The following is a 12623-nucleotide window of genomic DNA, read 5'->3' on the forward strand; positions in this document are numbered from 1 at the left end:
GTTAAGGCGGCTGCACAATTGACCGGGAACGGGAACGAGAACGGAAATGGGAACGGGAAAAAAGTTAACCTCTATGTAAATTAATGTTGTAGATGCACAATAACCGAGAACGAGAAGCTGTCCGGTAACGGGAACGGGAAAGTTGACCATGTTTTAACTTTCTCGTTCCCGTTGTATTCCCGGAACCAATCAGAAGGCAGTATTGAAAATACTGTCAAATGTCCAATAAAAATTTGTTATTAGAAGTGTGTGATCAAGTTTTGGTGACAATTTTTACATTACATTTTGCATTAAAATAAATGACGAACGATTGATTTCTTTATTGGAAAAATGTCCTCATCCGGAATGATTGATGTAGACCATAGTACGTAGGTACTTATATATATATATATATATATATATATATATATATATATATATATATATATATATATATATATATATATATATATATATATATATATATATGGTAATTAGATACAATAATAATATAAATATTTGAATGATATGCCTTTTATTTTATGCTGACAAACCTTTGCGATTGCACACATATTGTGTAAATTAGTTCCAAGATCATAAAAAACGAAAATATTAAACGCTCGTCATCAAATAAATCCATATTTTTAGAGTTAACAGACATGTTCTTTTAATAAAATTAGAAAAAGATCGTTCCACAAAATTTGTTTTGAGAAGAAAAATAATTAATAGCACAAGTGACAGTGACACAAAACAGCTGTTTACCATTTAATTGTGAATCTGCTGATGCTTTCAGTTTCCGTTCTCGTTCCCGTTCCCGGGCAATTGTGCAGCCGCCTTAAATTACTTCACCAGCTGAATCTACCGAATTCTACCGATTTTTCAGGCGACTTGATATTACTGAAATCTACTGATCTTTCAAAGCGACACCTACTGATCATCAAAGTCAAAAAAGTCATCTGGGAACACTGCTCAGTAGATTGTAGACGTGGTGGATTTATCTGTTTATTAAATTTTTGTTTGCATTTTGTGAAATTATGGAAGCCATAGAAGATAATATAAAAGATTTCAAATTTGAAATTAAAGAAGAGCACAAGGAATATAATTTGGAATTGAGTAGATTTATAGACAGTCGGCTATCTACAAAAATTGAAATTGGTCATGTTAAGAGTGAACTCAAAGAGGAGTCAGGTGAGCCTAAAATTAAAGGATGAATGTGACTCCAGTATAATAGGTGCTCCAGTAAAATCAGGAGTTTTTATTATTTTTCTCAATTTTACTTATGATAGGTTTCATTGCGTAAGACAAGTATAATATTAGTTCCTTTGGTACTGTTTCCAATTTTTATGTTCTGTATGTTATTTTGTAATAAGTTCTCTTTTTATAGTCTTCGCTAAAACATAATATCCTATGTGTCTTTCTAATACCTTGTAACCCCCAAATCACGATTGTTCAGTGTTCAGGAGACAAGAGAAACAGATTTTAATTTTTGTGAAATGGTTGTTTGAATTTTTTGTTTATATTGTCATTTCTTTTTACAACTATCTAACATATCTATAAAAAGAAGTTAACTGATTTTCTGAGTCAGTAGTCGTGTCTGGTGGCGGCCGGTCGTGTGCCGTATGCTCGGATAATTTTATAGTTAATACCAAGCTTGTTAAATGTGATTTCTGTTGTGAATGTTATCACACGAACTGTGCCAAAGTCAAGGATCAGTTTCTTAAGTTAAAACAGGATGCTGATAATTTTATGTGGTTCTGCAATAATTGTTTGCCCAAAGTTCGGGTTTTTACTAGTGGCAGAGGTGATTTATCTAATAGCAAACATGAAGAGTTGATCGAAAGAACTAGTAAGTTAATTAATTTATTAGAATCTTCGGATTCATTACCATCCAATAAACCTAGTTATGCTTCATGGTCTGATGTAGTTAAAAAGAATAAAACTGAACCATTGATAATTAAACCTAAAAACCTTAATCAAAACAGTTCTGTTACAAAAAGTGTTCTTTCGCAAAAAGTGGATCCTAATAACATTAATGTCGCATTAACTGAAGTAAAACAAGGCACCCAAGGCAAATTGATGATTCACTGTCAAGATAAACAATCCTTGGTAAATCTAAAGAATATGGTGGAACAACAACTTGGTGATGATTATGACATTAAAATTGGAAAATTAGCTAATCCTAAAATTAAAATAATTAATGTATCCTCCGACGATCTAGTTGACTCTAACATTTTTATTAATAAATTTACATCTCAGAATTTACCTAAAGATTTTATTAGTTCTGAAGCTAAAATAATTCATAAATTTAAATCTACAAAAAGTACCAATGATTGTATGAATGTAATTGTTGAATTGTCCTCTACTGAATTTCACTACTTAATTTCGAACAAAGATCTAGTTCATATTGGTTGGAACAGCTACAAATTTTTCGAATTTGTAAGTGTTATGAGATGTTTCCGGTGCTGGAAATTTGGACATTTTCTGGATAAATGTCAAGCTAAACAGGATACATGTCCTTTATGTACAGGTAAACATAAAAAAAATCAGTGCAACAGTACTAATTATTCTTGTTCTAACTGTAATTATGCGAAGGATGTAATGAAAATAGATGGTGTTGATCCAGGTCATCATGTATTTGATACAAACTGTCCTAGCTATCTCCGACAAATTAATAAGAGCAAAGAAAAGATAAATTATCAAAAATAGCAATCAAAAAGTAGTGTAAGTGGTCGGAATGGTGGTAGAACTATACTAAATGTGTATTTTCAAAATGTGGGTGGTTTAAGAACAAAGCTTAAGGATTTAAGCCAGGCTGTGTCATGCTCCAATTACACTGTGATTATTTTAGTCGAAACTTGGTTAAATTTTGAATTCCATGATGCTGAATTGGGGTTAGATGACTTCAATATTTTTAGAAGTGATAGAAATGACAATACTAGTGTTAAACAACGTGGTGGGGGAGTATTACTAGCAATTGCTAAACATTTGGAAGTGTGTGAAGTGTTTGTTCCTCAAAATAGTGTTGAGCAAAAGTTTGTTTCACTTAAGTGCCAGGGCCAAATTGTCGTATTTGGTGGTGTTTATTTACCTCCTGCATCTGGCAGGAATGTATATATGGATCACTGTGACAGCATTGAATATATATATAATAAAATTCCGGGTTGTAAATTAATAATTTGTGGGGATTATAATTTTCCTGATGTAATTTGGGCTAACAGTCTTTATGGTACCACGGTACAGGCTAATCAAAACTCCCCAGCTAACGACTTATGTAATACCATTAATCTTTGTGACTTATACCAGGTTAATACGATATCTAACCGGCGAAATGTTTTTCTTGATTTAATTTTTTCTAGCATTCCTGATATATTTGTTTCTGTACCTCTGGATCCGTTGTTTGAGGAGGGATTTCATCATACACCTGTCAATTTTGACGTAATTGTTGATTTAAATGAATCTGTTCTTAATTATGAAGAATACTTTTTTGACTTTAAAAATGGGGATTATGTTGCTTTAAATTATTATTTAGCAGAAGTTGACTGGAATTTATTATTTCTTAACAGAAGCATTAATGACATGGTTAAAGATTTTTATGATATTTTATTTTATTTAATCGAGTTGTTTATACCACAAAAAAAAATTTAAAACATCCCCTTATCCCAAATGGTTTACATCAGAGTTAAAACATTTAATATATGAGAAGAAAAAAGCACATAAAAAAATTAAGCTGACTGGCGATGATGAGAGCTATCTTCTTTTTTCCGGTCTCAGGGAACAGTGTAAAGAGCTTAGCAAGTATTTACAAAGGCATTATGTAATAGAAATTGAAGCTAACATTTTTCAAAATTCTTGTTCTTTCTGGAAATACATCAATAATAAACGCAACTCTCATGTTCTACCATCGAGTATGTGCTATGGTAATGAAACTAGTGAAAATGGTTTAGATATTGTTAATTTATTTGCTGGGTTCTTTTCGACTGTCTATAAAAAAGAAAAAATAAATCAGGTTCCTGATTTTAAGTACGAAAATAATGTTGATGTTAATACTTATTTAATTAGTGTTAAGGATATTATTGATAAGATACAGAATAATCCGTGGAAACAGACAGCGGGTCCGGATGGCATACCAATGTATTTTGTTAAAAAATGTTTATTCACTCTTGCAAAACCTATTCAGTTATTATTCAATATGTCATTAACTTCTTCTATATTTCCTGATTTTTGGAAAGTAGGTTTTTTAAAGCCCATTTTTAAATCTGGTAAAAATAATAATGTTGAAAATTACAGGGTGGTTTGTTTGCAGTCTGAACTACCAAAGTTGCTTGATTTTTTTGTTAATCAGATGTTAACCTACGACTGTAAAAATTTGATTGTTGGTCAACAACATGGTTTCAGTCAGAAAAAGTCTACTTGTACAAATTTTATTTTGTATTCAAACTTCATCGTTGATTCTTTGGAATCGGGTAACCAAGTTGACTCCATATATGCTGATTTTGCCAAAGCATTTGACAGGGTGAATCATGAAATATTAATTGCTAAACTTCGTGGATATGGAATTGGAGATGATTTATTGGGTTGGATCAGGAGTTATTTAACAGATCGTTCACAAATAGTGAAATATGGTGATTTTGTTTCTGAAGCCATTAGTGTTACCTCGTGTGTTCCTCAAGGTTCTCACTTAGGCCCACTTCTATTTAATCTTTTTGTGAATGATGTATCATCAGTAATTAATAATAGTGAATTTCTGTTGTTTGCTGATGACATAAAAATCTTTAAAGCGATTAAAAATACCTCGGATATGAATGCTCTTCAGTCTGACATAAATAATTTTTCTCGTTGGTGTGACATCAATGCCTTGTATTTGAATCTTAAAAAGTGCTATAAAATTACATTTTCTAGAAATACTAAACATCAGTTAGAAAGAACATACATACTTAAGGGCGTATCAGTTACCGAAGTTAATCAAATTAGAGACCTCGGAATTACATTTGATCAGAGACTAATGTTTGATAGGCATATTAATGATATTACGTCGCGGGCTTATAGGATGCTCGGCTTTGTTCAGAGGAACTCACAGGAATTTTCAATATTTACTTTTAAAATTTTGTATTGTTCTCTAGTTCGGTCCATTTTGGAATATTGTAATATTATTTGGTATCCTCATTATAATATGTACATTGATCAGTTAGAACGAGTTCAGAATAAATTCCTAAGAATTTGCAGGTTTAAAATGGGTTTTAATAGAACTAACTGTGATTATAATTATATTCTTTGTCAACTTAATATGAAAACTTTGGAAAATAGAGAATCTGAGTGTGAATTGCGTTTTTTGCATAAAATTCTTAATGGTTTTGTTGATTGTCCGGAACTGCTAGAATTAATTGTTTTTAATGTAAATTCTAGAAGAACACGTTCTTCTGACCTATTTAGAATAAAGTTTCATCACACTAATTATGGTAAAAATGAGACAATTACAAGGATGATGAAAACTGCCAATCATTTGCAAGATAGTGTTGATTTGTTTGATCCATCTGTATCCTCATTCAATAATACTTTAAAGAAATTGAGACATTGATGTTAATAATAGATACCTACTTTTGAAATATGTAATGTATGACTACAGTTTACTTGTTAATTATATGTATATATTGTAATTTTTTGTAAGGAAAAAGGGTTCGTCCCGTTAAATAAATAAATAAATAAATAAATAAAATAGATTTTTAAAATAGATTAGTTTCTACAAGTGGGTTATGTGGGTTACAAGTAAATCATTTCCATGGTGTTTTAAAATATGTGGCATACAAGGTATTTTCCTATATTGGTTGTATTTCAATTTCCTATAATTAGATTACATTTAGCCATTCTATTTTAGGGAATTTAAAAGGATACATATTTTATTACTTTTATTAAGGTACTAGTACACTTTAGAAGACCAAAAATAAACATTTTTTTCAAGAATTTTTTTCTCAGAACCTTTATTAGAAATGAACTTAAAACTTTTTACATATTAGCTTGGATCGTGCTGTACGTCCTGGGTATACCCAGAGGGAGAACGCCTGTGCATTACAAAATCGAGCGTTCGTGGAGTTCAAATCTTTCCCTCTGAACACCCTCCGGATTTTTAATTCAGTGTTCGAGCAGTACAGAAAAAAGATCCTGAACGTGTCCGGGATACGCTCTCGATATTCGAGAATTTTGTTTCAGATTTTAAGTTCGCACAGGCGCACAAAATATTTGGGAAGAATTTCTTGACATTCTGTTCTTACTCCTTCCAATTCTTAACCTAAAATATTGTTTTGTTAAACAACTTGTAAATGTAGATTCTGGTTTTTAAAGTTTTAAAATTATTAAAGTGTTGTATCATTTAAATCTTCTTCAAACAAATTTTAATATTTTTTATATTTATTTTTAGTTGTGTTTGTCAATGTTTTCCATTAGTATGTTTATAAATAAGTAGGTACAGTAGAGCGTCGATTATCTGAACTAATTGGGGGACAGAGGTGTTCGGAAAATCGATTTTTTCGGATAATCGAACTGTATTGATATTACAATTTTATTTATCTATATTCGAATGAAAGCCTTATTTACATATCTTTAGTGACAAATAGGATAGAAATTAAACAAAAAAATGCTGTATTTGCAACAAAATGTAGATTTTTAAGGATTAAAAAATTTCATAGAAAGGACAATACGCTTTCGTTTAGGCATTTTCAATCGAGTTTTTACACAAGTTGGGAGTTCGGATAAGTGTTCGTTTGGTTGATCGACGTTCAACTGTACCTTTTCTAGTATTATTTTCATTCGATATTCTATAATTATCTATTAAGGTAGTATGTATTACAGTAAATTGTACCCTGTTTTTACTTAATTTCTTCTATCTAGATGAGCTTATAATTACCTACATATTCTTGTGGTTTATTGTTCAGTTTAATTTACAAGTTAAATTAGTCTCTTATTGAATATAATGAAACATAAACAACACATCAAACTTATTCTGAAACTATTAGTGGAGTCACTGAAGGTGGATATGAGCTATTACCTCCGACTTCGTTGAACCTCCATCAATTTGCATGAAAATTGGTGAGTGGTTAGAGGATATCTCAAGGAACAAAGGTGACATGGTGCGAACTTGCGCTTTTACCCTGGGGGTGGATGCCACCCCTTCTCGGGGGTGAAAATTATTTTATTAAAAATAACCCCATAATTCGATAGAGGGACAAATTTCAAGTAAAATTTGTTATATAAAGTTATTAAAATAAATCAAAACTTTTTGAGTTATTAAAGATCAAAAATTTTAATTTTTCTTGAGAAAAATGCATGTTTTTAACCAATTTTTCATCAGTAACTCAAAAAGTGTAAGTTTTTACAAAAAAGTTATTATTATCAAAATTGAAGCCAATAAAAAATGAAATGAACTCCTTACTACAAAAACCTTTTAGTGTTAACTAAAAGTGAGTTATAGGTAATTGAATGTATATTTTTTTCGGCGAGTAAAAAACTCTAAGTATTCAAGCTGAAATAACGGGAAATTGATGCATTTTATAACATAAACTTATTAAACATTTGTCAAAGTACTTAAAAATATCTATTAAATGAGCCCCCGAACATGTTGATAGCGTTAAAATTTATGCTCCAAATTTTTTTGAAAATTTATCTTTTAAAAACTTTTCCAAAAAATGTTGTTTTTTTTTAATAACTCCGCTGGTGTTTACGATATCAGGTTTATCTAAAAACTGTTTGAAAGTTAATTCAAGTGCTATTTAGTTACGTTAAACCTAATCTTTTAAACCCCTTACTTTTTTAAAAATAAAAGGTTAAATGACCCCGGTTGCATGGTTCCCACAGCAAAATTTAAGATTTAAACGTTTCTATCTCGGTTATTTTTACCTTATAGAAATAGTAGAACATTTAAAATATTTGGCACAGAAAAAACTAAAATTTGTTATATATAATTTTTTACGTATATTGAGTGTTTTTGGAGTTATTATCAAAAGAATATGAGAATTACAATAATTTTAAAAATTATGATTTTTTTAAATTAAATCTTTTTTTCAAAAATATGCATTCTAAATCGGTCAAAATTATCGAAAACATTACTTATGCTAATATAAAGAAGTTCTTGTAAGGATTACCATAAATTTTAATTTTTGTGGAAATGGCGTATGTTTTTTTCACTTTTTCCTAAAAAATTCGAAACGGTTCTTTTATTTTCATTATAAATTGCTTAATTTTGACGCTATTACCTTGTCCTGAAGCTCATTTGATATGTATTCTGAAGTACTTTGGCAAATATTTAGCAGGAATATTTTATACATTGCATCGTTTTCCCGTTATTTAAGCTTGAATACTTAGATTTGAGTACTCGTCGAAAAAAATACACATTCAATTGCCAATAACTCACTTTGAACTAACATTAGTTTAGTTCTTTATGTGAGAGGTGTATTAAATTTTTTATTATCTTTAATTTCAGTAATAATACCTTTTTTGTAAAAGCTTATAGTTCTTGATTTATACGTGAAAAACCGATTTAAAACATGCATTTTTTTACGAAAAAATAAAATCTTTGGTCTTTAATAACTCAAAAAGTGTTGATTTATTTTAATAACTTTATATAACAAAGTTTGCTTATAATTTGTCCCTCTATCGACTTATGGTATTATTTTTTATAAAATAATTTTCACCCCCGAGAAGGGGTGGCATCCACCCCCAGGGTAAAAGCGCAAGTTGGCATCATGTCACCTTTGTTCCTTAAGGTATCCTCTAACTACTCACCAATTTTCATGAAAATCTATGGAGGTTCAACGAAATCGGAGGTGAAAACCTTCAGTGACTGCACTATATTGCTTGTGTCTCGTTATATTTCATTATTTTTGTGGTGCAATAAACCACAACACAATGCCACAACCTATCAAATTCAATACATATATATATATATATATATATATATATATATATATATATATATATATATATATATATATATATATATATCAAAATTGGAAATGATTGCTTTACTAAATTATTCCTTCCTTCAGATAATGCTCAACCCCCAGGAAGTTAAAGGTAATTTTTATATCTAAATATCAAGCTGCCATTTCCAAGTAATACATAACAATCTTTTACTCTCTACAAAAATGTAAGCCGGATTTCGGCGTGGAAATACCAAATTATCGAAATAATGTGGAAATAATAAAGAAAGACGCTAATCAAATTTCTAACTTCTAAGAAAGGCATTGATGAATAGAAAGTTAATCCTTTGCCTGTTGCTTTTATTCTGTTTTTCTTTGTTGACATACAAATTTGTTGCATTTGCATTTTTTTTGACATTCATTTCGAAATAAGAAAGGGACAACAAAAGGCTTCCTTCTCTAACCTTAATGTATCCAACCGGTCATTACATTACGAATCCGAAAATTGTTCACGGAGCGAAAAATCCTGAGCATGTCCAGGATAGGTTTACGTTGACGTCTGCGCATTGGAAACTAATCCCGAACTTACTCTGAATATGTTCGAAATGTACTGCGCGAACACTGCTATTAATATAACTCTTAGAGAGTACAAAAATATATCTTTTTTCATTTATGCACGTACACTAATATTGTAGAGGGCGCAAAAGTCGAGGCCTCGAAAAATGATGGCGGATAGTTAGTCTCAGGATTGGGATATCTGAAACAAAAATATCATTCATTCATTTGAAAAAGGAAGGTTTCTTACGTGACAATTTACCACAATTTGACCAAAAAATAAATAATAAATATTTTTTAACGATGAAAAACTGAAGAAAAACGGGCGATTTTTTCACATAATGTTTTCAAATTTCCATAAAATCTTTTTTTTTTGCGGAATTTTTCACTAACAGTGGTAAATTGTCATGTAAGAAACCTTCCTTTTTCAAATACCATACGTTTTTTTTGTTTAAGAGATCCCAATCCTGAGATTAACTGTCCTCCATCGGCCTCGACTTTGGCGCCCTCTACAATATTAGTGTACGTGCATAAATGAAAAAAGATAAAGTTTTTGTACTCTCTAAGAGATAGATATTAATATGTAAAAAGTTTTATGTTCATTTCTAATAAAGGTTCCCAAAATCTGGAAAAAATGCTTATTTTTGGTCTTCTAAAGTCTAAAGTGTACTAGTACCTTAACAAAAGTATATTTTATGCAAACTGACAAAGAGAAGAAATACAATATGAACAAACTTAACATTATTTATCAAAATGAGGTAAAATATCATAAAATGTATGACAGTTTGCTAGAATTACTTTTTTCAGTTACTGAATATAACAATATTTTTCATATTTTATTTTCCTTCTCTCTTTGTTCTCTGATAAACAACTGGTAACTTAAGGACATCGGTACATAATTCGCAAATATTTTACGGGTATCCCTACTTTTTCTGTCTTTACACTGCAAATTACGTGTAGAAAAATTCACACTTTTATGGATATGTAAACATTACTAGAATGTCATTCTACTTGAAAATATCATCATTAATTTAAAGAGATGGCTTTTGAATGTTCTTGGATAACTGTTATTTTTATAATTGCAAATTAATAATTCAGTTAATAAATGTGATAATTTTTTCACGAACTATGTATTCAGTGATTGTAATAAGTACTTTATATGTACAACAAAAACTAGGTAATACTCAATCGAGAAAAGAGGAAAAGTGTTTAAGTGATTTTTTAATAATATATTGTTACTATGGATTGCTTACAATTTTGAACATCTTTAACAACAAAATACTTGGACCACAGAATATATTATCCTGATGTATTCTCTGCTTGGATCTTCCACAAATAATACACAATAAATAACTTTTTATTAAGTTCACATCTTAAATCAATTATTTATCAGATACACTATATTATATCAATATTATTTAATCAACAATTCAAAATATTCCCGATGCCATGTCAAATATTTAAAATTGTCACTGTCTGACTGACAGTATGCTGACAATTATTCTATTCGACTGAGTGCGTTGTATGACAAAGATAGATTTGGAAATATTACCACGGACATTGTGTTCATTTTTTTTCAAATCCTGAAAAAACCAATAAATATTCTTGAAAAATTTAAACGCAGAATGAAAGACTATATTATTACTGAGGGCCGAAAGTCCCTTAGAATAAATAAAAAGTTTATTTTGAATGAGATATTTTAAATTAAATATCACACTAAATTTTCTCTCAGTTTTTCACCCCTGTAACTTATTAAAATAAACATTATAGAAGTTCTCAGGGACTTTCGGCCCTCGCCAATAACGTAATCTTTCATTCTGTGTTTAAATTTTTCAAAAATCTTTATTAGTTTTCTCAGGATTCGAAAAAAATGAATCCCCATTTGAATAGAATTGCAGCCGAAAATACTTACCCATCCCCTTAAGTGTAATCAAGAAAATCGGTATACTGCATTTTTTTTTATTTTATTTATTTATTCATTGCTAATTTACAATCTACTTCAATAAAGTAATAAGTAAACATGATATAGGTTCTTGGCTTGTGTCAGTGTCAGGTGTTGTCCATTGATGACTCTCTGGAATTTACCTAGCAGCTAGGTCTTCTGGCCAAAGTCTTTTTAGGCATCTGTCAATCAGTGAAGAGTTGAATAATTTGTCTATGAGATGGTTTGGATGGTCTGCGCTGCGATTCATGTATCTTCTGGAGTGATCAGCAATCACATCATTGATGAAGGGAATGTTGTGGTCTGCATGAAGGGTTTGGTTTGACACGTACCATGGGGCTTTAGCTAATGTCTGTAGTATTTTGGTGTTGGATGGTTTGCTACAACCCCACAGCTCGATTCCGTATTCGACCCATGCAACGAAGACTATTGTAACTCAATTTTGGTTGAATAATGCATTTGAAAATTTTTCACAAAGAGTTCCCTGTACGAAATGACAATATCTTTGGAACAAATACTCCTTACACACTGAAATTTCTGATATATTAGATATATTTAAAGGCTTTTGAGGGATTTCACAATTCAAACATAACAAAAAATACATATACTTATGTAAATACTTTGTATATTGACATCAATAAACTGAATTGAATTGAATTGAACATTTTTTGTTGCTAAATCTTCTAGCTTACTATAGTTTTCGTCGAAGCAATTAAGGAAAAAATAATACTTACTCTAGACTTAATAACAGTAAATGACGTTATCTTTGGAAGAAATACGTCTTACAAATTTAAATTTCTGTTATATTATGTATAAAAGGTTTTAAGGGATTTCACAGATCAAACATACAAAAAACAGAGTGTTTGCTAAATTTTGTAGACTTACTATAGTTTTCGTCGAAACAGTTACCGAAAAAATCTGTTTATTAATGATATAGTTAAAAGTTTTCACCATGGTGTGGTACTCCTATTTGCTGATGATTTAAAGGTATTTTCTGTAATAAGGTCAAGTGAAGATGCTGAAAAATTACAAGACGGCTTGACTAAACTTCAAAGTTGGTGCATCAATAATGGTATGGAACTGAATACAAGTAAGTGTCATGTCATGCGTTTTTATCGAACTAATAACCCTTTACTATATGATTACAGTATTAATACATCTGTTCTTTCATCACAAACTGTAATCAAAGATCTTGGAATATGGCTAGATACCTCACTAACTTTTCATGAGCACTTTAA

General features: G+C 30.2%; 1 protein-coding gene across 10 annotated transcripts in view; it reads left to right on the forward strand.

Annotated features, from left to right (window-relative positions):
• Positions 1 to 780: 780 nt before the first annotated feature.
• Positions 781 to 12623, forward strand: part of LOC126891821 (zinc finger protein 239-like) — a 38745-nt gene continuing 26902 nt past the window's right edge. For 2 of the 10 annotated variants that reach the window (XM_050661099.1, XM_050661093.1), the window contains exons 1-2: positions 1037 to 1167; positions 12390 to 12475. In XM_050661099.1, coding sequence (XP_050517056.1) covers positions 12460 to 12475 — 16 coding nt within the window. In that variant the 5' untranslated portion in view covers positions 1037 to 1167; positions 12390 to 12459. Of the gene's footprint in view, positions 1168 to 11778; positions 12476 to 12623 lie in introns of those variants that run through there. The other 8 variants (XM_050661097.1, XM_050661098.1, XM_050661095.1 and 5 more) reach the window with 7 other exon arrangements.

This window comes from Diabrotica virgifera, chromosome 9 (genome assembly GCF_917563875.1).
Source record: "Diabrotica virgifera virgifera chromosome 9, PGI_DIABVI_V3a".
NCBI lineage: Eukaryota > Metazoa > Arthropoda > Insecta > Coleoptera > Chrysomelidae > Diabrotica > Diabrotica virgifera.